Below are 27,697 nucleotides of genomic sequence, written 5' to 3'. Positions count from 1 at the left end.
CAGATTACCCACCAAGCTGAACCCCCCCGTGGACTTGGCTGTTGTTTATGAAATTCAACTAAAAAAGCGTCACGTTTGCTTTCCTTGATCCAGATGTTGGTGGGGGGGGGGGAAAAAAGGCCCATTGTATGAAAAGGGGTGTTGACTAAAGCAGTGGTTCTAAATGTTGGGTCCTGGGACCCTCAGGGGTTCCGAGAGGGTTCCAGGGGGTCCCCAGTTAAATGATCGATAGTTAGGACCCAAATGGACCCTTACAGGTCTAACTCTGAGAGTGTACAAATGGAACCAAATGGGCCCTTACAGGTCTGTAACTCTGAGAGTGTACAAATGGAACCAAATGGACTCTTACAGGTCTGTAACTCTGAGAGTGTACAAATGGAACCAAATGGGCCCTTACAGGTCTGTAACTCTGAGAGTGTACAAATGGAACCAAATGTACCCTTACAGGTCTGTAACTCTGACAGTGTACAAATGGAACCAAATGGACCCGTAAGGACGGCTCCATTTGGTTCCAATTGTACTCGGTCAGAGTTATGGGGTTCTGTGGCCCAATGCAATACCAAATTGCTTTACCAAATTGAAATTAAAAGGTTCGAGATCCACATGTTCGAGTCATGTAGGGCTGTGACGATTACAAATTTAAGTTGACGATTAACACATCGGGTGCCAAACACGGTCTGAACCGTGTTTTCACAGAGTAGCGCTTTGGTGCCGAACACGGTCTGAACCGTTTTCAGTCTTTTTGTTTTTTTCCACACAGGAGGGGCTGGAGCAGCTCTGGAATCACCCATGGTGATTCTGAGAAGGAAAGGACAGATGGATCACAGTGTCAAAAAACATGGCTCCCATCCGCTTTCGTTCTATCTCCTTCTCTAAAACCCCTATAACTCCTTTACGCTGGGGAAAACGACTCATTTTGTATGCACGATCGCTCCGCCGTTGTTACTCGCGTGAGAGATGTTATCGTTCCAGGTGTTAGCCAGGACCATCGGGCAAAATGGAGGCATGCTTTTTTTCACATGGAATGCACGTCGTGGAGTCTACAGCTTAACGGTGAGATTTCGGCACCGAACGTAATCTGTTATTATAAAATGCTGGCACCCAATGTGTTAATTGTCACACTAAAAATTGCGATTAACAATTTAATTTTGGCATTGAACATTGGGACGTGCTAATAAAAGCGTAATTTCTATTTGCCTTTAATGAAAAATTGCACAGGGCAGATATGACAAATAACTGAAATATACAAAGAAATTACAGACATAATAATTATGAATTTCATAATTTTATATAAAGGTAAAAATTGCGGAAATAGCTGATCTACAAGCTTACAACGCGTCACTTTGTGACCCGTTGTAAGCGTGTAGATCTGCTATTTCTGCAATTTTTATGTATGAAAATGTTTCAACATGGAAACGATTATGACAAAAATAATTGCGATTAGACGATAATGTAATAATTGTGACGGGCCCTAGAGTCATGTATGACTCTGCTGGGCGTGCAGTAACGTCTCCTCTCCTACAGAGGGAGTCTCACGCGCTGCCATGCAGCTTCCTCCTCTTGACTGCCAGTAGGAAAATGCGGTCGGCCAGCAGCAGCAGCTGCTGACTTTTATCTTGACAATATCTGAAGTAGTAGTAAACACCTCGGGAGAACACAGGCTCTATCCTGGCGGGCGTTTTGTCTTTGGACTGAGGTCCCTGACAGCCATGCTGAGGCCATACAAATACAGAGTTGTTTCTGTAGCGGTTGACTCGTCCATCAATCACCCCAGTAGACAAATTTATACACGAGTGTGATTGATTCAGTGTTTGTTTGAAGCTGGCGAAAACCGCACTGTGATTGGAGAATAATGGCCGACTTTCAAATCTCTGCCCAAAAGTTGAAAAGGGAACGTTTTGGCCATCCGTCAACCTTATCTCCATGTATCGGTCCTCTGCAATGCTCAGTTGTATAGTCAGTCGCTGTCGGGCGGAAACCTTGTATGTCCAGAACCATTACTTTTCAGTAATTGTTCAATTAACACATTGGATGCCAGCATTTTTTCATAACAACTTACGTTGGGTGCCAGCATTCTCCCCATTGACTGCGCTTTGCTGTTTAAAGCTCTAGACTCCACGAGGAGCAAATCCATGTAAAAAAAACATCCATTCATGTTGCGCGATGACCCTGGCTACAGCCTGGAACGATAACATTTCACTCGCGAGTTACAATGGGGGGGGATCGCGCATCGCGCATGACCGGTTTTCCCCACCGGAAACAGATTCGGAGATATAGGTGTTTTAAAGAAGGAAATAGACAGGAAGTGGATGGGAGCCATGTTTTTGTTTCCGGTGATCTATCTGGCCTATCCTTCTCAAGATCACAATGGGTACTCCCAGAGCTGCTCTAGCCCCGCCCGTGTGGAGAAAAACGAAAAAAACAAAAAGACATATTTCACGGTCTGGACCGTGTTCGGCACCGGACCGCTACTCTGCGCAAACACGGTTCAGACCGTGTTTGGCACCCGATGTGTTAACAAGCTCGAACCCATGTTAACCCATTGAGACCGGGAACGCATCTGTGTAACCACTTTAACCATTATTTTATACTTTCGCTATTAAAAAATAGCAGATATACAAGCTCATTGCAAATCATTGAATATATATATTTTTTTAAAGCGAACATTTCTTTTTCAATTCTGTGCTTCTGGGGGGGGTCCCTGGAACAACATATTTTGAAATAGGGGTCCGCGGGCCAAATACATGTAATTTTAGGGGGTCCTTGACATGAAAAAGTTTGAGAACCACTGATATAGAAACCTATGTTTTTCATATGTTACATACGTTTATTTTTTTTAAACTGTAGGATAGCAGATCTACAAGCTCATAGCGCTGCACTCTATGAGCTTGTATATCTTTCCCGGTCTTAATGGGTTAATACTTTCATTGGTTAAATATTTATAAAAACCCACAAGACAGACCTAGCCACTTTTTAAGCCTGGCGTCCATATTGGGCATTATGTCGTTAAAGGCAAAGAATATGGAGAAAACGTATAAGGTGAAATATGGAGGTACAGCGCTATGCTGGTACCATGTCTGTCTGCTGGTTCTTTACCCGGGCCCATGACACAAATGGTAACCATCCTGGCATCCTACTGTGAGCACTAATGAGGGGGGCAGATATATGGATGTACGGTGACAAAACGTCTTCCTTTAAGGCATTTTTTTCAATCTCCCTGGTGAAGTGCCACAGCATTCCTGGTCCCAAAGCCCTGATGCCATGCCACTGTCACATTCTTCATGTTTATGAGACAGGGTGATCTCAGGCCTGTGTGTGTGTGTGTGTGTGTTCTTTTTGGCTTTCCCTCACTGCCTGGCACAGCACTGTATGCAGAGCCCCTCTCACTGTGCCCACTATACTCTGTTCTATTTTTTTCTTTTCCCATTTTCATTTGGCCATTTTCTCCGTCTACTCACTGAATGTGATTTCTCTCCTCCTCATATGACTTTACTCCACTACCTCGTTTTGAGTTGAATTTCTTCAACTGAAACCGGCATCCGATCTAGGGCTGGGAGAGATCAAGAGCTATCTAGGGCTGGACCAGATCTGATGTGATCGTTTTTTACCAAATACCTCAATATATTGTGATAAATATCAATATTATTAATACATTCTTTCCTGTTAAAACCAGGACCAAAAGACCTCTATATTTTGGATATTACAATATCCAAAATCCCAGACGATATCTAGTCTCATATAATCACGATATCAGTATAGAATCGATATTTTGCCCAGCCCTAAATCTATCTATCTATCCGTCATTGGCACAGAACAGGACTGGTTGGTCAACTCTTATTTACCCTGAGCCCCCCTCCCCAAAAAAAGAACCCACTTTGGGTTACCCTGCACTACCTTTTAGCTGGAAACAAGGGGGCTCAAGCACTCCAAAATGTCAGGAGTTGTAAAGCGTTGTAAAGTGTGTGTTTGTGTGAGTCTTGTCTCTTTTCCATTTCGCTTTCTCCGCAAATTATGTATGCAGGCTCGCGCCTCATCCAGTGGGTCAGATTGGTGTAAAGGCCTTGAAGAGAGCTTTTCAAGCGTCTCTCCTCTCTCCCGCTAGTCCATTGTTAACACCTTTCACACGCTGGCCCTTTTTAACAGACTGAATCTGCGGTATAAGCTCTAGTTCACGCTCTGGAGACGGTTCCATGCTTTTTTCGTTTTTATTGGCCAAATATGGCAAACCCCCCCCCCCCCCCCCCCATTCCACATGTGGTCCACCCCAAGAGAGGCATATGGCCCAAAGCTGCCCCGTCTCCCTTTAGGCAATCTCTTGCAGTTCGACTTACTTTTCTGTCGGTGAGAGCAGCTTTGAGACAAAGTGACACTCAAATGCACACAAACAAAAAGGGAGGAGGGCGCACACCAGTATTGGTGAGGCGCTGCTGACCTTGGTAAGTAAATATGAAAAGAAAGAAAGAGGCCGCACACTCGTAGCCACGATGCAGGATTTATTTGGAAACCCAACGTTTCGACCACGTAAATTCGTCTTCAGGGAATGACTCAAATGCACGCACGCACGCACGCACATGCTTGTGTGGTACAGTGCAGGGTTTGTTTTTCTCTGCCGCTAGGTCATCTAACCAAGGAGCCAGATTAAACCTGTCTGGCTGAGTTTGAGGATAAATCAGGCTGACACACGCACACAAAAAATACATATAATGCTTAACGATGCGGTTTGAATGTGCTACCTGCGCAAACATTGATTTTTGTATTTCCCTGGGAAGTCCAAGCTCTCCACGTTCCAAGCAAAACTCCTCTAAACTGACTTGAGTGTCACTGCAAAGGTCACTGTAAAATGGGCGACTGTGCCCCTGTTTTTTGAACTGTTATGTATGTAGAGCCCGACCGATGCCAGAGTTTTTGGGTCAAATGCCGATCATGATTTTGGAGAGTCCTAGCCCTCCGATTTATGTTTTGACTAATATTTGTTAAAATGGATTTTCACAAAGTTTCTAAATCTTTGCAGCTCACAAGGCGTCGCATCTTGCAAAACAGCTATCCTATATTAACCCATTAAGACCGGGAACGCATCTGTGTCATTTTTAGATTTATTTAGGCTATTCAAAAATAGCAGATATACAAGCTCATAGCACGGCACCGAGTGCCGCGCTACGAGCTTGTAGATCTGCTATTTTTGTAAAATCGTGATATTTTTTTTTGGTGCAAATCTTTTAATATATATATATTTTTTCAAAGCGTTAGGATTTAGAAAACATCTTTTTAATCGGCCTCAGGTCTTAATGGGTTAAAATTGCCTAGAGGCTGGGTGGGCGGACCGACTGTGGACGGCTGTGGACGTTACAAACATAACATCCGGACTTTCAAGGTGCACCGTTGCTCCAATCCGCACCAAACTCCGTCACAAACGCTGTTCATGTGTCTGCCTCGACAATAGCCACAAACAGGGGCTACGAGTGGCCCCTAGGGGCCTCGTCAGGGGACCCCGGGGGCACAGGTACGCCGTTGCTCCAATCTGCGTCAAACTTGGCACAAACGCTGTTCAGGGGTCTGCCATGAAAACAGTCACGCCAGGAGCCGTGTTAGGAGACCCCAGGGGCTGCAAGGCACACTGTTGCTCCAATCCACACTCTTCAGGGGTCGGCCATAAGAATAGTCACACTAGGGGCCACCGGTGTTGCCAGATTTAGCCAGAGAAATAAGCAACCAGGTGTATGAAAACAAGCCCAAAAGAAGACCATACGCCACTTAAACCTATATGTAGATCTGCTATTTTCCAAAATATCTTGGGGGGGAAAAAAGGCGGGAAATGTTGAATATTTTTGAAACATTTTAACAAAAAGAGAGACAAATGAATATTCATTTGGGGATCCTTGACATCAAAATGTTTGAGAGCCACTGGTTCAAACAACATTAGACAACAAGCCCAAATAAGCAACTACTCTTTGGAAACCAGCCCAAAAAGCAGCAACCTGCAACTACCAATATTTACAAGTAACTCTACAAAAAAAAACAAGCCAAAGGCAGACAGACAGCTGGCTAAAACGTCTTAGACTTTCTGAACTACGTCCCCCATGATTCTCGCGTCATCACCATCCATGGAGCCGTTGCTATTGGAGCCCAGGGAGATCCTTATCGTCAGGCTAATACACTGGAATCCCCAGTGATGAAAGGTTCGCTTGTCTTGTATGTTGTGATAACATTCAGTGTCTATAGCCAATAATTACTAGCGCCTGCTGAACATTTTGGTTTTTAACATGGGCTCTGTGACCCCCCCGCCCCGAACCCACCAGAGAAAGTGGCAGTATGAGTACCTAACTTGCTTCTTGCCAGTGTTAAGCCAGTGACAGCAATTTTTTGTGAGCGTTGTGAGCTTGTAGATCAGCTATCTTCGGAGTGTGACACCCACACGCAACCAAGCATAAAATGACTTGTCGTAGTGCTACTGGATCTCTTCTCCACTAGCCCCTCCATAACATTTTAGTCTAGTTTTTATTTGTTACTGACGAAATTGTCAGTATATTTAGTCATAGTTTTTAGTCATCATACTGTAGCTTAGTTTTCATTTCGTGAAATAAAAAAAATGGTCGCCGAACATTTTTCGTCATCGTTTTAGTCGGACGAAATTAACGCTGGCTTCTTGCTCTGCTTTTTGTGTTTTCAGTCTCAGGATACGTTGTTGGAGCATTGCAGGCAGGCCGGCATCACCTGCATGGCACTGGTGTCTGATAAGGAGGGCAACTATGTGAAGGTACACCACCCAACATTATGATGATGTTATTCAGTATGTTCCAGCCATGCCTTTTACCCGAAGATTTTGTTATGATCCAATATTTTGCTGAAATGGTTGGAGACATATACATTTTTTCGTATGAATATCACAACACAGTATTTAACCACACGACAAAGGAAATGCTACCTACAATTTAACCACATAAACCCCCATATATATAAAAAGGTTAAAATACATTTTAACCCATTAAGACCTGAAGCCGATTCTACAAATGTCTTCTACTGTAAATCCCAACAGTTTTCTGAAAAACGTATGTTTCTATATCAGTGGTGCTCAACTTATTCATGTCAAGGACCCCCAAAATTAGTTATTTGGCTGCCGACCCCCATCTCAAAATTATTGTTCCTGGGACCCCCAGAAGCAAAGAGTTAAAAATGTTTGCTTTAAAAGAACATAAATATTCAAAATGTGCACACATTTCAAGATAAAAAAAAAATAGCCAAAGTGTAGACACAGATGCGTTCCAGGTCTCAATGGGTTAAAGTAATACAATGCAGAATCCCAAATAACGATTTTTAGCAACCTCTGCTGGTCACTACCGTCACTGCATACAATTTCCGTAATCCTCGATTACCCAGAATTCCATTCGTTTTCACCGGAAGCCGGAAGCGTTTCAAAAAGCGATCTTTTAATTGTTTTATACTATCTACGGATCGTTTCTCTTAGCCAGTGGAGCATTAGTTACCATGAGCTGTGCTTTCTTTTTCTGTTCTTTTTCGATCTTCCAATCCTACATTATCTTAACATCAGCGTGAGGTTCCTTTTTGTTATAGCGCGGTAGTTCCTGGCCAAACAGGAAACCGTTGCGGTAGTTCCTGGGGACGTCGGCCACGACGTCATGACGTTGGCCAGGAACGTCATTTCCCCGGGAATGTCCCCCCAGTCCACTTTCAATAGAAAATATATAAATAAAAGGCTTCCGGGGGTGAAATTCACGGAGTGGGTGTTGTGAAACTTTTGCCACTCGCAAAAGATATACAATTTAACTTTAGTTTTGTTGAAAACGTTACCTAGTATTACTTTAAACAAAATATTTTCTTTTTTCAAGAATAGCTCAGATTCTTTAGAATACGATGCGATACGTAAACTTGTAGATCTGCTATTTACATACAATTTCATTCAATGAAATACATCAGGCGGTTAGTGGTTGAGTGCTTAGTCCAATAGTCTACACAAGAGCACTGAGGCCTACTTAAGAGAGTTATGCAGTCTGTCGGGGCGAGCCTGTGGGGCTATGAATCTTCCGTTTGACGGCAAGACCTGATATTCTTCAAGTAAAATATGAGAGGGCGGACATAATATTACCTGCCAGAGATAGCGTTCTTTTAGTGCTGTGTATGCTGCCACAATCTTAGCAGATGAGCAGATATTATGTAGCAGTCTAGCCGGCTCACACAGACTTGGCAGCAACAGGTTTTTACCGTAATGTGTTTGTATGCCTTCCTTCTGCAAGTTTGGTGCTAAAAGAGACAATAACAAGACATTGGAATCAGAGTTATTATAGTTTTACTATTTTTTTTAAATAATATTTTACTTTTTCAGTTTGACATCGGATTTTCTGTTTAGTTTAGTTAGTTTCCAGTCTAGCTTTTCAGATAATATCTGAAAAGCTAGAAAAAAAATTGAAATTATTATTATTATCATAATATTATTATGAGGACAAACTTCAGGCAATTCTAATTTGTTTTAGTTAGTATTGCGTTGTTCGTTTTAGTTTTATTTAGTCTTAGTTAACTAAAATGTCTCTGGGTTGAATGCACAGCATGTGGAAAAATCATTGTGTTCTCAGGTCAAATCCTTTGAGAAGGACAGGCAGTCGGAGAGACGAATTCCCGAGTCGGACCTGGTGGACCACATCATCCAGAAATGTCGGACCAAATATTGCGAGGACAGAAACATCAGGTGAAACGATCGATCGGGGAACTAAGCGCCCATTAACCCATCAAGACCGGGAACGCATCTGTGTCATTTTCAGATTTCTTTGGCTACTCAAAAATAGCAGATCTACAAGCTCATAGCGCGGCACCGAGTGCCGCGCTATGAGCTTGTAGATCTGCTATTTTTGAAAAATCGTGACAATTTGTGCAAATCTTTTAATGTATATTCTACAAATGTCTTCTAAATCCTAACCGTTTACAAAAAAAAAACGTATGTTGCTATAATATCAGTGGTGCTCAAACGTTTTCATGTGAAGGACCCCCAAAATGATATGTAGATTTGGCCGCGGACCCCCATCTCAATTTTTTTTTGTTCCAGGGACCCCCCAGAAGCAAACATTTGAGTAAAAAATGTTCTCTGAAAAAAATATATACCGGTATTCAAAAATCTGCACATGTTTTCATGTTTTCTTTTTCAAAAATAGCAGCTCAAAGTGCGGCACTCGGTGCCGCGCTATGAGCTTGTACATCTGCTATTTTTGAATAGCCAAATAAATCTAAAATGACAGAGATGTGTCCCCGGATTGAATGGGTTAAGATGTCTGCTAGTCAACGATCTGGAGAATGGCTTTCTGTGTGTAGAGAGATAAACAGCCTTGTTTCTGACCACAATGTCCTCGTCCCCTTCTCCACAGGGAAATATCTGAAAGCTTCTCACCTCTCAACACCTCAGGTACTGTGTGTGCACCAGTGATTCTGAACCTTTTTCATTTTCAAGTGACCCCCAGTTTGCTATGCATTAATGCATGGACCCCCCATTTTGCTCCCAGGGGACCCTGCCTGATCATTACCGCAGTATTTATGTCGTCAACTATTTATGATGTTTAGACCACTGGTTCTCAACGTGGTGTCCGGGTGGCCCCCAGAGATTGCCCAGCTAAGTGATTGATAGTTGGGGAACAAATGGACCTTTTACGTGTCTGTAACTCTAGGGTTGTAAAAATGGAACCAAATGGACATTTAAGGGTTCCATTTGGTTCCGTCTGTACACTCGGTGTTAAATTAACACTTTTCCGTGTAGATTAGGGTCCCCGAGATATATGTTTGTTTATGTCAAATGGGGTTCAGTGGCCTAATGCATTATATCAAACTGGGCATCCTTGAAATTAAGGTTGAGAACCACTGGTTTAGACTATGGTGACTTTTGAATGTGAAAAAGCATTATTTTACACATTGGCTATTAAAAAATAGCAGATATACAAGCTCATAGCGCGGCACCGAGTGCCGCGCTATGAGCTTGTATATCTGCTATTTTTAAAAAATCTTGAAAATGTGTGCAAATCTTTGAATATATTGTTTTAAAGTGAACATTTTTAACTCAAATCTCTGCTTCCTGGGGGGTCCCTGGAACAAAATATTTTGAGGTGGGGGACGGCAGGTCGAATACATATAATTTTGGGGGTCCTTGACATGAAAAAGTTTGAGAACCACTGATATAGAAACATACGTTTTTGGGATTTAGAAGACATTTGTAGAGTCGCATGGGTATTATAAGACGAGGGCTGGTTTTTGTTATAGCCGTGCTTTGTTTGACTTATTTTACATACACCACATGACCAAAAAAACAAAAAAAGTGTTACGTGCGCAATGTGAGCCCCTCAGTGACTGATCACAGTGTGAGATTTCACACCACTTCTGGCATGCGTCCACATGCAGACATGTTAATTCCATTCACTAGTACAGTGAATAGCCTGAGCAAGAATAGCTGCTTGAGACCGTTTATTGGATACGCATGTTTCTGCGGTGTGACAAAAGGGGTCAAAGCCTCTTATAAGATGGATATAAAATTGGGAATGAGTCGTGAGCGCTTTTTCTGTGCCGTACGCAGGGTCATCGGAGCAGCATGGGAGCAGTAGCACCGTGAACATAAATGTGAATCTCGTCAGCCCCGACAAAGTTAACGCCAGCACGAGGAGACACCTTGCAACTCAGGTCAGTTTTGCGACACACAACACACACACACACACACACACACACACACTGAGGTTCAGTCACGCTGCACACCACAAGATCCACGCGACCATGAGCACAGAGTTTGGCCTCCGACAGACGCTGAACGTTGCTCTCTCTCTCTCTCTGCCAGGGACCTCTCTGACTGCTTTGGAAATCAATTACTACTATCTGGGGTTACTCTCCTTCCCTTTCCAGCAGAGGCTGTCTCCTCTCTCTCTCTCCCCCTCTCTCTCTCTCTCTCCCTCTCTCCGTGTTTCCATCTCTGTCCAGTGCTGGCAGCCTCTGTGCCTTGGTCACTAGGAACCTGTTAACCCATTAAGGCCTGAGTCCGATTCTTGAAACGTTTTCTAAATCCTAACAGTTTTTTGAAAAAAATCTAAAAAATATTTTTTCACGATTTTTCAAAAATAGCAGATATACAAGCTCGTAGCGCGGCACTCGGTGCCGCGCTATGAGCTTGTATATCTGCTATTTTTGAATAGCCAAAGAAATCTAAAGTGACACGAGATGCGTTCCAGGTCTTAATGGGTTAACAGGCGCTGTTAAAAAGCCCGCTGGCTCTCACAGAGAAAGATTGCATGTGAGGAAGAATCGGTTTTTTGTTTTCCACTGTTTGATTTTGATCATGGGAGCAATTATTCTCCTCTCCCCCTCCCCCTTCCCCCCCCCCCTCTCTTTCTTTTTTTCCCCCCCTTTTCTCTTTTCTCAGATCCAAAGCAGATTGCAGAATCTTGGTAGCAATTTGCAGAACAAGAGCAATGACATTGAAGTCCTGGCTGTAAGTCATTTGTTTGTTTGCCCCCCCTACACACACACACACACAACTCTCCTCATTCTCCCACCTTATCTGTCCAATCCATGTGTGAATTCACAAGAAACAGAACGTTTTTTTTTTTTTTGATAGCTAAAATAGCAAAACATCAGAGGACCACGGCCCCCTTTTTCTAGTTGTTCTCATCTCCCTGTGACCCCCCGCTGGGGGTGAGATTGCTACGTAACCCATTCCACTCGCTGCAGAACAATAAACACCAAACAGAAAGTTTGTGTGTGGTTTGGGACGGATCGGAATGGCCGGCGTGTTTGGTTTATTTGTGGTTTTGTAGTAAAACTATTCTCAAAGTAAATGATCCCTTCTTGTGCCGTCGCTGTTTTTTTTCTTTTTTCTTTTATCCCTTCGGGTAAATGCGCGTGGTAAATACATTTATCATCCCTGCTTGTTTGTGTCTGGATCCCGTCACCAAACGCTGCCTTTAGTACGAGTTATTGAAACGGAACAGACATAATCACCCTGATAGCGGTATTTCTCAGGCCAGTGTGTCTGCCTCGTTTCATGCCAGCGGCCTGTTTACCAGCCCTATCAGCCCGAATGGAACAGAACGGCAGTCATTTTCCCGTGACAAAGCCACAAAGGCCATTAGTCTCCCAATTTCCTGCAAAAATGACACCCCGGTCCTGCGGTGATCGCGTTATGAAAGCGGAATTATAAAGCAATCTTTTTCCGCTGTGCCGTCTCCAAATTGAGACGGCACGGCGCGCAAATAAACAGTGGACCGACCACCTGTCCGCGAACGTTTTTTTTGCTTCCTGGTTTTGTCCCCGGGCGGCCTTGTGTGTATGTTTCGCTCGAGGTTAACCCATTAAGACCTGGAACTGTGTCATTTTTAGATTTGAGCTAAAAAGCATTATTTTACACTTTTGGCTATTCAAAAATAGCAGATCTACAAGCTCATAGCGCGGCACCGAGTGCCGCGCTACGAGCTTGTAGATCTGCTATTTTTGAAAAATCGTGAAAATGTGTGCAAATATTCTGAATATATATATTTTTAAAGCGATTTTTAACTCAAATCTTTGCTTCTGGGGGTCCCTGGAACAAAATATTTTGATGGGGGTCCGCGGCCAAAAACATATAATTTTGGGGGTCCTTGGCATGAAAAAAATTGAGCACCACTGATATAGAAACATAGGTTTTTCAGAATACTGTTGAGATTTAGGAGACATGTAGAATCGGCTTCAGGTCTCAATGGGTTAAGAATGCAGGAGCTACATCCTGAGGAAATGTATGTCGTGTTGTTATGAACCGTACGCGGAATGAAAGTAGATAAGCTTCCATTGTGTCGTCTACTAAAACGCCCCTCCCTCTTTTACCCCGCAGGTGGACCTGCAGAAGGAAACGCTCATCTACTTCCTGTCTCTGGAGGTACTGGAAGGTTCTCTGCGGGGTCTTATCATGAACACTGCAGAGTCAATAAAAGGCCACATCTTATTGAGTGATGGGAGGGAGGGAGGGAGGGGGACGGGGTGAAAGCAAAGGCCAGGAGAGGTGAGGGGTCCCTGGAACAGGAAGAAGGGGATCCCGTATCCTTCCTTTACAGTCCAGTGAGTCTGGGAAACACCCCTGTTGTGTTCTACAGAGAGCGGTGGCTGCCAGAGGCTGTTTATACCTGCCCTTTGCTCTGTGTGTAGCCTCACACATACAGTAAGGGAAGGGGCGTTTGGGATTTTTTTTGTTGTTGTAAAGGTGTACACTTAAATAATAATAATAATACATTCCATTTATAACGCACTTTACATTCTTACGAATCTCAGAGTGCTACAATTAAAAGCAAGGTATAAAAACAGCATAGGCAACAAAACAATTAATAGACCCAACTAGGCTAAACTAAGAGCCAAAATTTAGAAATAAAAACAAACAAAGTCCATAAAAAATTAGAAAAATGCTTTTTTAAAAAGGTAGGTTTTTAGTCAATTTTTAAAAGCATCAGTGGACTGTGGTGCTCTCAGACTGTGGTGCTCTCACTAACACTTAAAGTGTTAGTGGTTGACGTCATATTTATACAAATGAACACTGCACACCGCATCACAAGCTTTGGACACAGCAACTGCATCGTGTACAGTAGTTGGTTCTCAAAGTGGGGTCCCGGGACCCCCAGGGGTCCTTATGGGGGGGTTCCAGGGGGTCCCCAGCAAAAGGTGTTAATATAGCATCGCAATAATTTGAACCTTTTAATACCTTGGCTATTAAAAAAATAGCAGATATACAAGCTCATAGCACGGCACCGAGTGCCGTGCTATGAGCTTGTAGATCTGCTATATATTTTTTTTTATTGAAAATTTGTGCAAACCTTTCAATATATATATATTTTTTAAGTGAACATTTGTAACGCAAATCTTTGCTCCTGGGGGTCCCGGGGACGAAATATTTTGAGATGGAGGGTCCGCGGCCAAATACATACCATTTTGGGGGTCCTTGACATGAAAAAGTTTGAGAACCACTGATGTGCAGTATGTAGCACAACTGATGACGGCACTTCAACGCAGAAAATTAAGGCAACCGTCTTTATTCCAGAAAGAGCCTACCAGGTGAACTGTTTCAAACTGAAACAAAGTCTCTTCTGTCTTTATGGAAATGCGTTCCACAGCTTTCTGGCTTCCTAGATGTCTTTTTATCAGCTGTGGCTTCAAAGAAAAATGTAGTTTATTTTAAAAGCCAATCCATTAAAAACGTGTTTTCCCCTAAACATTGCGAACGCAGCACTAGTAGAACAAATTCACGGTAAAGTCTGAGAAAGCCCGACGGGCACTTTGAAAAACACAAGAAGCGCGGGGGCACGGTGGCACAGTCGATAGCGCTGTCGCCTCACAGCTAGAAGGTCCTCCTGGGTTCGATTCCAGCCGGGGACGCTGTGGGTGCTTGGGGGGCGTGTCCTCTCCTCCGCATAATCAGTGCCCATACTGATGGGGTTGGTGAAAGGGCCTCTCTGTGTGGAGTTTGCATGTTCTCCCCGTGTCCCCTAGGGTAGGTACCCTCACAAAAACATGCCATTAATCCTGTTCTCTATACTGCCTCCTCCTGGTCAGCCAGGGCGCCTGATGGAGGGGAAAGGAACTGGTTGGAATAACGTGTTCCTTCCACGCGCTACGTCCAACCGTGGAAACTCCCCCCCCTGTCGGGTGATAAGAAAGGCTTGTTAGCACTCATGCATTGAAGGAGGCATTAGCTCGACTCTGGGCTCTCCCTAGGCTGGTAGAGGGAGTGTAGCGCCCAGAATTAGGCACTGGGTGAAAAAATGGGTTGCGAAATCGTGGGATAAAGATTTAAGATTCAAAAAGAAAAACACAAAAAGCGTCTAATACTGCTAGATTATTTACAAGTGCAATATTTTAATAATTTATATTTCCAATTTAAGCTATTTAAAACTTCAGGTTTGTCAGTTCTAAACGGAGAGTGATTTATGTTCATGTACACGGCAGAACGTGTGCTCGAAACCCCATCCCTAACATACAGACAGACACAGTTAATAAAATATAAAATATACACCCTTGACGTGTTACAATTCACATTCCAAACTCCTGACTTGGACTGTATCTGCAGACACCCTGGTTTCCATCAGCGTGGGTAAAAAAGAAAAGGTAACGTCAGTCATATGGTGTGAGGAACCATAAAGAGAGAAGAAAAATGATCTTAACCCATTAAGGCCGGGAACGCATCTGTGTCATTTTAAGATGGCTTGGGCTATTAAAAAATAGCAGATATACAAGCTTGTTAGATCTGCTGTTTTTGAGGGAAATAATTGTGAAAATGAGTGCAAATACACTTTTAACCCAAATATTTGCTTCTGGGGGTCCCTGGAACAAAATATTTTGAGATGGGGTGTCCGTGGCTAAATACATATAATTTTGGGGGTACTTGACATGAAAAAGTTTGAAAACCACTGATATATATATAGCAACATATTTTTTTTTTGTTCTTTTTTTTACTGTTAGGATTTAGAAGACTTAGAAGTAAAGATTTGAGTTAAAAATGTTCGCTTTAAAAAATATATATATATATAAAATTTGCCCAAACCTTTCTTTAAAAAAATTGCAGATCAGCAAGCTCGTAGCGTGGCACTCGGTGCCGCGCTACGAGCTTGTATATCTGCTATTTTTGAACAGCCACAGTACTGTATACAATAATGGTTAAAGTGGTTACACAGTTGCGTGCCCGGTCTTAATGGGTTAACACCACTGTTATGTAAGCAACAGCGGTCTCCCCTCTGCGAATGAAAGGGCTCCCTATACAGTCGGCCCCCTTCCACCGCACGCGTCAAAGAAAACACTTTCGGCGTATAAAAACGCCATGACAATACACAGTGGGTCAGAACCAGGCCAACAGGAAAAGCCTGCTTCAAATGTTGGCTAATTACCCCGAGTCACACCAGCACAAAGGGACCAGGCAACTCGGGCTTTACGTCTCGACCACTCCACCGGCCATGACAGGCAATAATATACATAGTATTATGTGTACACGTTCAAAGCCACCAGATCAATCTTTTATACCCATTGCCGTTTATTGCGGTCGGAGAGACTTTGGGTCCACAATGTCTTGACGGGGCACTGAATAATACCGTGCTTTGTTTGAGGTCAGACACTATGGTGAAGGCCTTTTTTGGGGATTTCAAAAATAGCTTTGTCGTCTTACGAGCACTGTAAATCGGTGGTTCTCAAACTCTTTCATGTCAAGGCCCCCCAAAATGATATGTATTTGGCCACGGACCCCCATCTCAAAATATTTTGTTCCAGGGACTACCAGAAGCAAAGATTTGAGTTACAAATGTCCGCTTTACTACAAGTTCATAGCGCGGCACTGAGTGCCGCGCTATGAGCTTGTATATCTGCTATTTTTGAATAGCCCAAGTATAAAAGGTTACAATTATTGTGACGCTATATTAACACATTTTGCTGGGGACCCCCTGGAACCCCCTCAAGGACCCACTTCGAGAACCAATGCTGTAAATAGGGCCTAGCTGGTTACGGTCTTTTTTTGTGTTTTCATAACAGCGCTGATTTTATGTGGGTTTTTTTTGTACTATGTACTGTAGCTCCATATCCTTGGAGAGTGTCCATATCCCAGATACGAAAAATGGTGGACTTGATGTGCAAAGTCCTTTAATGCTGCGACATTGTCTCTTCATCTCTCCCCAGTTTGATAGCGAGGAGCAGTTCAACATCAGCGTCCAGCATCTGCTGTCTCGCCTCCCTAAACAGCGCTACCTCAAGTCCATCTGCGAGGAGATCCACCGCTTGAAAATCGTTAAGAGGTACCGAGTGCTGCATGTCTGTCTTTGTGCGGTGCGGAATAGCCCTGTTCAAAACAAGATGTAGGTCTTTCATCTCAGTGCTGAGTGCCCCTGCTAGAACTGGCAAGGAGACCCCCGTTATTCTTGTCTCTATCTGTTCCCACATGCCCACAGGTCAAGCCCTGACTTGCCCTTTCTTTAATACAAAAAAAAAAGAAATAAATCATGAAACCTGAGGCAAACAAACAGTAGAACACATTAAATACCCCCCCCCCCCTCCTCTTTAAAAAGGCAGACTTCCTTTTATGGGCAGCTGCCACTCCAAAGCCTGGACTAAGTCCACACGCCCCCAGGTGTTCCAAAAGAACTGAAGAGATATAACTACCGCCTCCAGAGCATCAGAACCTCAGGTGATCCCATTTCCTGAGGTGAAATCTTGGGGCGAGGATTTGCCTCGTTTGGTTGCTGTGATGTCTGGCTCTTAACACCCCCTGGTTGATTGACTTGTAAGGGGGGGGGGTGTAAGTATGTGTGGTAGTGTGGGGGGGGGGGTGCGGGGGTTAAGTATTTTGGGTTTAGCCATCACTGTGGTTATGGGTGGAGTGGTTAATAATATTCCCAAGCTCCCAGGCAGCACTCTCTTTCAAAGCGCGGAGGCTAAACCCCCACCACCACCTCCTCCTCTGCTCGGGCTTCCAGTGTTGTGACGCTATAGCGAATGCCCATAGAGAGCCAGCCCTGTGAAGGGGATTTGATGGATTTTCTTTTCTTTCATGAATGGGATGGCAACAAAAGAAATGAAATCCACTCCCAGTCGGCTCCAATGGGAGCTTTGTGTCTGGCCTCGCCAGAGCAGTTGTTTTTAATTTCCCCTCTCGGTTGTTGCGTGTCCCGTTCGCCATTGAGAGAGAAGTGTTTACTGTCAAATGGAACGTCACGGAGGCAAGGCTAGCAGTGGAAAACATTCAGCTGGGGTTTGTTTCATGTGTTTTTGTTTGTTTTCGTGGGGATGTAGGGCAACACTGGCAGAGCGCAGGGGCCAAAGGTCAGGGTGGACGGCAGTCACCTGGCTGTGTGGGTTAGGGTTATAGGACCATTAAACCAAATGCATCCCGAGGGGCCCACAATCACTGAGCTTCCCCCCCCCTTCAGCCAAACTACCGCAGGCAGGCTTTCGTGTGGAGGAGCTTCAAAACAGGCTCATAACTCGCCGCCCGCTCGCTCACCATCTCCCCTCCTCCCCTCCTCCCCTCCTCCCGTTTTAAAAATGGAAAGTGGTAATAATTCAGGTGATAATGGACACAACTAGACCAATTAGAGCGCTCTTGTTTATGTGGGGGAAATGGTCGTTCAAAAGGCACAGTACAGGCCTTATAATTAGGTAGAAATTGATTCAAGATGATCTCTATGTGAATGACATTGGTCAAGAGCAGCTGACTTTGCCTTCTAAATTTCATTGTAGGGTCCATCCAGAACTGTTTTGTAATGAGTGAGCAGGTAGGGGGGGGTTCTGTTTTGAGTGACACACTTTTTGCTGGTGGCTATAGCAGGGATCACACCTGTGACCTGGAAGGTACCGGGCAGACCAGCCTGATCCCCAAGAATTTAGTATACATTGCACGGATCCAGTGCACGTCATTCCGTGCATAGTAGCCTAGAAACAGCGAAAATTTGTACTAGGAGTCCCACGGTGGGCACAACCCGGAAAAACCCGGAAGCAGAGCAGTCCCCACAACAAAATGTACGATTCTGTGCTTATCGGTACATAACTCAAAACGGCGCCGAGTAGGTTCAAGGGAATTTCGCAACGTTTCGGGACGGCAACTCGTTTCGCTTTAGCTCACTCGGTGGTCCCTTAGGGTGGCGACAATTCCCTTGAAACTGCTCGCCTCCGAAATGGTTTATTCACAATGGGGGAGATGCGAGGCGGCTATGCACGGATTTTCGGTAGCAATCCTGCTGGATGAATTCAGCAGCGATCTGAGGGGAGATCCTGGCAGGCGTCCTAGACTTGGAAGTGTTCAGTCGGTGTTAATTTCGTTGACTAAAGCTATGACGAAAATTTTTCGTGGGGCTACCTTCTTTCGTTATCGAAAACGTAATAAAAATGATGACTGAAACTATGACTAAATCTACAGACAATTTCGTCAATGAATAAAAACTAGATGAAAATGTTTTGGGAGGGACTAGTGGAGAAGAGATCCAGTTGAACTAAGACGAGTTATTTCATGCTTGGCTTGTGCGTTATAGGTGTCACACTCCGAAAAATAGTCGATCTACAAGCTCAGAAAGCTTGTAGATCGACAAGCGTCTGCGACGCGTTGTGAGCTTGTAGATCTCATAATATTTAGTCAACTAAAACTAGACTAAAAGTGAAACATTTCGGATGACTAAATGGAATTTTATTCAAAAGACTTGGACTGGCCTGAACGGCTGGCGTAGCGGTCCAGGCACCTAAGGCTCAATGTAGCCTGACATTGCGTCGCGGGTTCGAGTCCCGGGCCCGACGGCCTTTGCTGCGTGTCACTCCCCATCTCTCTCCCCATTTCCTGTCAGACTATTGTCTTGGCATAAAAGCCCAAAAATAAATCTTGAAAAAGACAAGGACTAAAAATAAATCTAAATTTTCTGTCAAAATTAGCACTGTGTTCAGTGTTTCTTTGAAACAGGGTGTGACTGACAGACTTCCATGTGTGATTACAGGGTGAGCGTGGTGGTCTTGTACAGTTACAAGGACGACTACCACAAGATCCTCATCTGAACACGGGAAGCCAGCCGGAGCCGGACCCGACTGGCCAGCACACGTCCAGCAGTTCTCCAGACTCAACACCAAGTCTCTTTGGCAGCACTTTTCAGCACCAAGAGAAAATGGTATACACTTGAACGATACCAGATTCCTCATAATTTATTTGACCCCAAAGACAAAGATAATATTTTTTTTGGTTTCACCGTGTTGAACGGCATCTACATTGAGCAGTTCTAAACAGGTTTCCCAGTGTTTTGTGTTCCTCCTCATACCAAGTAGGTTTGCTAGGTTTACTGGACTTTTACTGCCTTAATATAACTGTTGGCTTTGAAGGAGGAAAGGGCTTTCTACCGAAATCACGTGTCATTACGACAATTTGACATTTTTTAATGTGACGGGATGGATATCTGAAATAAATTGCTATTTTTTTCCTTGATCAAGCTGTGGTTTTTCCCCCTCGCTGTGTGTTGGTGTTGAAGACAATAGGTGCATTCATTAACAGCACTGGCCTTTGGACCAATGCTGAGCCCCCTGACGTTTAGCAAGCTTGATATCATCCGTATTACTGTAATACACACCCGTGACCCCAATTATTGATTAATCCAGACCGATGATGTAATGACATTAAAGTTTGGATCCTCTGAGGCAGACTAAATTAAATGTTATTACTTTTCACTGGGAGTCTCTCTACATGGAACAAGAGCTTGCAGTGAGACGTCTGCCTCAACCAGGGCCTGGGAGGGAAAAAAACGGGTCCATGTGGTTACTTTATTGATCTTTCCAGAGGGACTTCCCTTCACCTTGAAGTTTATTGGTAAGCGGTTGACGAACAAGTTGAAACAATGGCACAGACCTGCACAGTCAGAGGATTAGCCAGGTTTTCCGGGGTCTGGGCTGCAAGCAAGCTCACCGTTTTAACTCTGTAATTTTTATGGGTCCGCGCTGGAATGAGAGGTCTGTGTAATCGACTCAACTCCAGATCGGGAGAGCAAAGCTTTAAAAGGAACACCTCACCTCCCTTTCTCCCGCAAAGACATCTGCTTGTTAAAACACAGATAAGGGAACGGCCTCGACGAACGGGACCGAACGATAAGCCTTGACGAGAACTGGGAACGTTGATTCCCATCAGCGGTGCGAGGAAAGTACCAGATGTTTTGTGATCCTCGGGGTCTGCCTTATGGTGTGTGCAGCCTCAAAACCACCGATAGCATCTCAAGCGATATGTGGTAGAGACGGTCAGCTACCGACACGCCCAATCTCAAGTGATTATCTTAGAGAGGGATTTGACCCATTGAAGTGGCTCCGGTTTGGTTCACACATTTTATTTTTCAAAATAAGTGTAAATGTTACAGTTCATCATCTAGGAAACATATTTACAAGGTTTGCAACACTGAAATAAATAAGCTTGTATAGAATAAAGCAGATAGAAATGGTAAATGGTTTACACAGTATCTAAAATGTACAGCGGCTTTGGCTATCAAGGTTCATTTTTGCCAAAAAAAAAACATCTCAAACTATAGTTTAGTATTAATAAATAAAGCTATGTGAAAAAATAAATAAGGTACTCTTCTGTCCTACTATTTTAAACTACCGTTCTTTGCTTTACTTTACACATAGAAGAACACATAACTGCGTAAGCTTTTATAGTCACCTCTTCACTTCATTTTAAAGCACATGGTCATGATACAGACAGACACATTAATCTACCGAGTTACTTAAACTTCAGAATACATTTGGTCTCCAACCGATTCCGGCATCACAACGTTGTGTTGAGACAACAGAATGAAGAAATCTGATCCAAAATGTCTTCCGGTGGAACCAGGTTTTGTATTCCCTAACGGGTTTTTCACATCACATCTTCTTTTAACCACTTAAACCCTTAAACGGTATACTTAGTTGACCGTGGTACCCCAGGGGTCTGTACTGTACTTTTTCCCCTCTCTACACCAAATCTCTTTGCTGATCCACAATCTCACAACGCCGCCTCGTGATGCATTGTGAGCTTGTAGATCCGATATTTTCGGTGAATGTTCGCCACATCCATGACACAAACGGAATAGGGATGCCAGGGTTCATGTGGGTAACCACATGAACCCTAGTGTCTTTGTTCTGGGGGAAATCATTCTGCTGAAAATGGCCAAACCTAAAGCTCTGAGCTTTTCGAGCTTTTAGCTATTTTTCGGGCAGAGAGATTTTGGTGTAGAGGGAAAAAAGGAGGGGGGCAGAGTACAAACCATTGGGGGGGGGACTCCGGTCACCCAATGGTTTAAGTGGTTAATGTTGATCAGATCGGTCAGAAGCTGAGACTTTGCTGCAAACAGCCTGTCCTCTCGAATGGTTCAACATCTCTCCGTGTGCTTAACCCATTCAAACCGGGAAGGCATCCGCGTCATTTTAGATCAATTTCGCGTTGGCTATAAAAATAAATAGCAGATATACAAGCTCACGGCGCGTCTGCGAGCTTGCACATCTGCAATTCTTTTCAGCCATTTAACCCATTAAGACCTGGAACGCATCTGTGTCACTTTAGATTGCTTTGGCTATTCAAAAATAGCAGATCTACAAGCTCATAGCGCGGCACCGAGTGCCGCGCTATGAGCTTGTAGATCTGCTATTTTTGAAAAATCTTGAAACTTTTTTTTGGGGGGATTTTTTTCAAAAAACTGTTAGGATTTAGAAAACATTTTGTATTGTACTGTACATTGTGTATTGTACATGTATAAATAGCAGATATACTATGAGCTTGTAGATCTGCTATTTTTGAAAAGGATTAGGATTTAGAAAACATTTTTAAGAGTCGCCTCAGGTCTTAATGGGTTAAAGAAAAATCTTGAAAGTGTTTGAACTACTGATTTTTAGAAGGCATTTGTAGAATCGGCCTCAGGTCTTAATGGGTTTAATATGTCTATCAAATCTCAGATTTAGGACCTTGATCCCCCCCAAGAATCCTACAGCGGGCTTAAAAAAAAAAAAAACACTGGCTCCTAAGAAAAGTGCTATGTCTCTTCAACGTGCTCTGACGTTGTAATGTGTACCATTGTTTACACTCATCAGCATGCTCCTATTTCACATCATTTACTGGTTGAAGGTGACAGCTTGAACCACCAGTGACAACGTACTGTATATGCTTGTAATCTTGTTCATCTGAGTGAATAATATATTATATTTTTTCTTAAGATTTCTTGATGTTGGGATAAGTATACAAGTCGTTAACCACTTTAACCCTTGGCGTCCCTATCTTTGGGCATGTCATTATAAAACGAATCAAAAACTCTCTAGAACGGCACATCCGCGAGCTCACAACTCGAGTCGAGAACATTGCGAGCTCGTAGATTGGCTGTTTCCACAATTCGTCGTACGGCGAATTATACAGGGCTTAAGTGGTTAAAATGGAACTAATGATGACGTCGACAAAGAGAACACATTAAGGCTGTGAATGAATGAAGGCATTTAAAAAATCTAACCACGGCTGACATTCTGTGGGAACAGTGACTCCACATTGGATTGGAGTTAACCCTTTGAGACCGGGAACGCAGCCGTGTGTCATTTTGTCTTTGGCTATTCAAAAATAGCAGATGTACAAGCTCATAGCGCGGCACCGAGTGCCGCGCTATGAGCTTGTAGATCTGCTATTTTTGAAAAATCAATATTTTTTTTTAAGCATATTTTTTTTAACTAAAATCTTTGCTTCTGGGGGATTCTACAAAATGTCTCTAAATTGGATTGGTGGATATCAAACGTTTTCATGTCAAGGACCCCCAAAATTATATGTATTTGGCCGCGGACCCCCATCTGAAAATATTTTGTTCAAGGGACCCCCCAGAAGCAAAGATTTAAGTTAAAAATGTATAAGATTTGCACACATTTTCACGACTTTTTTTCCCTCAAAAATAGCCAAAGAAATCTTAAAATTACACAGATGCGTTCCCGGTCTTAATGGGTTAATGCAGAGAGGCTTGTTATCAAAGAACATTCCTCATAAAGTCCAGTTAGAACGGGTCTCTGGCACCGTCTCGTCCTTCTCTGCAGCCCTTTATGAAACAACATTTCACTCTAGATGAATATCACCCCCACTTCCACATAAGAGTCTGCCTTTGTGAGATGATGGAAGTACAGTGTGCTGCCAGTGCCATCCGGTATAGAAGCCAAGTTTGGATGAGTGATGGGACGACGGCTATTAGGCTGCTAGAGAGTATCGCAGAGACGGAATACAATCCGCGTATTTCCTTTCCGAGTTGCTGTGGTGGTTCTGTTGGTTAAAGAAGGAAACATTTCTGAATGGAATGACTTCGGGGTCATGTGAAGGTAAACTTGCTGCAGCGGTCTTGTAGGAAGCTTGTCCTTCCTGCACTTGACCAGGGGGAGGGGAGGGTTCAGACTGGCGTTTTTTGTTTTAAAAAAAAAGGAAAAGTTTCAATTCGGCCACCATGGAGACATCCATAACAAGAGATGTCCAAGAACAACACTACATCTATTACGAATACTGTAGAAATATACAAAAAAAAAGAAAAGAAGCTAAGATGGAAACCACACATTATAAGGCCAGGGGTTTGGGTCTGTAAAAGTCTGCTGGCTCTTCTGAAGATAAATGTTAGTTTGGCTATAATGCCTTCTGTCCAACTCAATTTACTCAGACTGGAAAAAAACCAATTCAACTGGCCTTCTTTTCCCCGACAATTAACATCCACAACGCGCTGCCTCCTCGCTCACCGGTCCAGCAGCCACTACAACCATTTAACCTAACAACCCCCCCCAAAACCCCCAAATTCTAAAGCTTTTTTTTCGTATATATTATTCCTATTGATCAGTTCCCGTTTCCAAGAAGGCGATAATAAGCGATGATGATGATATAACAACGTTCACAGTCAAAAAAAACGCTCGTCTCTGGCAGAGTAGAGCCGTGTCACTGTCTTGTCTCTCTGGCAGAGCAGAGCCCCAAGAGGCCGTGTCCTTTCTCTGTCCGTCTGTCTGTCCATCCGTCCGCCACGTCCCACCAGCCTCTCCACACACTCCACCCACTGGCCATGGTAAAGGTCCAAAACACAGACTAATATAGACATGGAGTAAAAGGAACAGAGGTCACTCGCCGCCCCCCCCCTTCTCCCTCATTGTTTCTGTCACACAAGGAGACGGGTGGGTAGGAGGCTCTAAACCAAGGTACAGTGCATTGTTTTAATAGATCTCCTTGGATATGTCAACGAGAGGTGGAGTAGGTGCTGGAGGTGCTGGGTGGGCTGGTCTTGTTCCACAGGTTTTTTTTTGGGGGGTGGTGGTGGGGGGGGGGGGGGGGGTACAGGGGGAGTTAGCGCGGTGCCCTGCCGTTGGCCAGGTTGAGCTTGGCTCTGGGGATGGTCATCCTCTCCCCACGGGGAGGAGGAGAGCTCATGTCTGGGGAAAAGTTAATGATGCCGCAGTCGTTCTTCACGCTCTGGAACTTGTTCTCTTTGGACGGCTCCATGTAGACAACCGAGTTCTTGTTCACGTGCTTCTTCAGGATCACCGTCTAATGGAGGGAGAGAAAAAAAAAACACACGTGTTTTAGACTCAAAGCCCTTTCATAACAGGCCTGGACACAGCCAACGGCCTACGGCTTCGTGTTTAGTTTGCGGTGTTGCGTAGTTAGGGAGTTGACTGTTCATAAAAAATACGTGACAGTACCATTTTCACAGCCGCTCCGGTGTCATTTCATGGGGGAATTGTAAAAACAAAAAAAATCTGATTTTTATGAGACCTCACACATTTTGAACCATTGGTTCAAAGAGCTTCTGGAAGATTGAAGTTGGGAGAAACTGTACTGCTTACTTAATGACTACTTGAGAACAAACTATTGACCATATTCTCACAGTGGCCATTTCGTTCATTCTCACTCAGGGTGGTAAACCCCAGTGAGTTTGAAAAATGGCCACCATGGGAAGATGGTCAAGTAGAACTCAGAATGTGTGTGTGTGTGTGTGTGTGTGTGTGTGTGTGTGTGTGAGAGATTAAACTATGCGACAGGGACACCAGAGACTCGTGTATGAAAACCCATTTTCTAGTCGTGTGTTAATTTAGGGTGGCATACAAACAAAAAAAATCTCACCTTTTTGGGAGCGCTGTAGCAGGACATCTGCACCCACTTTTTCTTCTTGTTGATGAGCAGCGCGATGACCAGGAAGATGACGATGGCGAGCAGAAGGCCGGCCAGAATCCAAGCCGCAGACTGATAGATGAGGGCCATTTCTGTTTGGCTCGGGTAGTTCTCGCCCAAGCCTGGAGCATCTATAGCAAACAATAAGAATGAGTCAATATTACAGTAAGAGATCCCTCCCTCCAACAAGCTCCACATAAATTAACCCATTTTAGGCCGTGAAAGAAACTGTGTCATTTTAAGATTTCTTTGGGCTATTCAAAAAATAGCAGATCTACAAGCTCATAGCGCGGCACTATGAGCTTGTAGATCTGCATTTTTTTTAAAATCCTGAACATTTGTGCAAATATTTGAATATATATATTTTTTTAAAGTGAACATTTGTAACTCAAATATTTGCTTCTGGGGGGATTCTACAAAATGTCTTCTAAATCCTAACAGTTTAAAAAAATAAACTTATGTTGCTATAAAAATATCAGTGGTTCTCAAACCTTTTCATGTCAAGGACCCTCAAAATTATATATATTTGGCCGTGGACCCCCATCTCAAAATATTAAGTTCCAGGGACCCCCAAGAAGCGAAGATTTGAGTTACAAACGTTCGCTTTAAAAATATGTATATATTCAAAGATTTGCACAAATGTTCAAGATTGTTCAAAAATAGCAGATCTACAAGCTCATAGCGCGGCACGCACTATGAGCTTGTAGATCTGCTATTTTTGAATAGCCAAAGAAATCTAAAAATGACACACTAGATGCGTTCCCGGTCTTAATGGGTTAAACACCCTCCCCCCCCCCCCCCCCCAATCTGATCAATCTAAATGAAAAGCAGCACTTTATATCGTTCTCTGTGTGTTTCTGGCCAGCATCCCAGCACTAACTACGTCACGCAGAGAATAATTAAAAGCCGGGAATCCCCCTAACTGGTATTGTTCAGGGCCACCGCCATTAATCATCATTATTAATTTAGTTTAGCATGTGTCACTGCGCTTTGAGCTCATTTATCAAACTGTCCACATATTAAGCCCCCACACCAATGTAAACACGTCGGGTTCACAGTGGTTTTGGCATGGCGAGTATGAAGAGTGACGCCAAGCAACACGGATTACAGGGTTATTACTACACAGCTCAGTAGAGGGAGGGGCACGTCGCAAAGGAGTGGGTTGAATGAGGGGAGTGTGTTTGCAGAGTGTACTGTATATCAGTGTTCCCATTTTGACACCCACTTAAGCATTTTAGTCCAGTCTTACTCTTTTGCCACAGTGTGACTAATAGTACTATTCACATTTCCCCCCCCCAAAAAAAATCACTTTGATTCTGTCTAGTTCAGTTACGACTAAAAGCTCTGGTCGCTTTCTGTCTATTCAGTGTCATTTATATTTTGTAAAAATGTAGACCGTATTTCATCACCATATGCACTGAGTCGGCAATGGGCTTGTATACTGTAGAATGCATTTGGTGCTGGCAAATTTCAGATGGTAGTGGCCATAATGGTGTGCAAAACCACTGGACAAACCAATATGTTCTGTTTGGGCTACCAAAACGTCAACTTGTAATGCATGAATTCAACTGGACTGCAGTGATATTAGAGAAAACCATGATTAGCTTTTTGTTCTGTCATGTTGTCAGTTTAATTTATCATTTTTTCTGGGTGTTTGTCAGTCATTTACTTGACAAAAGGTGTGCTTGACAAAAGTATCTACATCTTTCAATTTATGTTGACTAAAATAATACCATGTGTGGGGGTGGATTCTTTGGCCACCACCATTGGACATCTTATATACATAGTTGACTCCCAGGGCACTATGCTTGGTCCGCTCCTTTTCCCCCTCTACACCAAATCTCTTTGCCGAACATAGCTGAGCTACTGTACAAGCTCACGACGTATCGCAGCGCGATACATCGTGAGCTTGTAGACTGGCTATTTCTGCTGAATGTTCAGCCCTGACTGGTTATAACGTATGCTAGGTTATGTTAGGTTCATGATGGTTGTCACCTGTAGCAGCGATGACGGGTGGCACAGTGACCGTGGTGATCCACGCGACGCTCTCCACCGTGGTGACGGCGGCGCTGGTCTTGG

At 43.7% G+C, this 27,697-nt stretch overlaps 2 protein-coding genes and 1 long non-coding RNA gene across 3 annotated transcripts in view; 1 reads left to right on the top strand and 2 right to left on the bottom strand.

Annotated features, from left to right (window-relative positions):
* The window catches only part of eif2ak4 (eukaryotic translation initiation factor 2 alpha kinase 4), a 59,668-nt gene extending 39,741 nt beyond the window's left edge, over positions 1-19,927 (top strand). The window contains exons 32-39 of the mRNA XM_080414956.1: positions 6,668-6,754; positions 8,586-8,698; positions 9,369-9,406; positions 10,562-10,665; positions 11,396-11,464; positions 12,839-12,883; positions 16,651-16,766; positions 19,449-19,927. Coding sequence (XP_080271082.1) covers positions 6,668-6,754; positions 8,586-8,698; positions 9,369-9,406; positions 10,562-10,665; positions 11,396-11,464; positions 12,839-12,883; positions 16,651-16,766; positions 19,449-19,506 — 630 coding nt within the window. The 3' untranslated portion in view covers positions 19,507-19,927. The remainder of the gene's footprint in view (positions 1-6,667; positions 6,755-8,585; positions 8,699-9,368; positions 9,407-10,561; positions 10,666-11,395; positions 11,465-12,838; positions 12,884-16,650; positions 16,767-19,448) is intronic.
* The window catches only part of LOC308075251, a 497,190-nt gene that overhangs the window by 156,262 nt on the left and 313,231 nt on the right, over positions 1-27,697 (bottom strand). The gene's annotated exons all lie outside the window — the stretch shown is intronic.
* The window catches only part of LOC308075244 (cysteine-rich motor neuron 1 protein), a 69,914-nt gene continuing 66,978 nt past the window's right edge, over positions 24,762-27,697 (bottom strand). Inside the window, exons 13-15 of the mRNA XM_080414962.1 lie at positions 27,614-27,697; positions 25,571-25,749; positions 24,762-24,994 (exon numbers count right to left, since the gene is read on the bottom strand). The exon at positions 27,614-27,697 is cut by the window's right edge and continues 45 nt beyond it. Of these exons, the coding sequence (XP_080271088.1) occupies positions 24,794-24,994; positions 25,571-25,749; positions 27,614-27,697 (464 nt within the window). The 3' untranslated portion in view covers positions 24,762-24,793. The remainder of the gene's footprint in view (positions 24,995-25,570; positions 25,750-27,613) is intronic.

The sequence above is a fragment of the Gymnoscopelus braueri genome (assembly GCF_963280865.1).
Source record: "Gymnoscopelus braueri genome assembly, chromosome: 19".
NCBI classification, from domain to species: domain Eukaryota; kingdom Metazoa; phylum Chordata; class Actinopteri; order Myctophiformes; family Myctophidae; genus Gymnoscopelus; species Gymnoscopelus braueri.
Note: the sequence above shows the minus strand (reverse complement) of the source record. Positions and strands in the feature narration are given on the sequence as shown.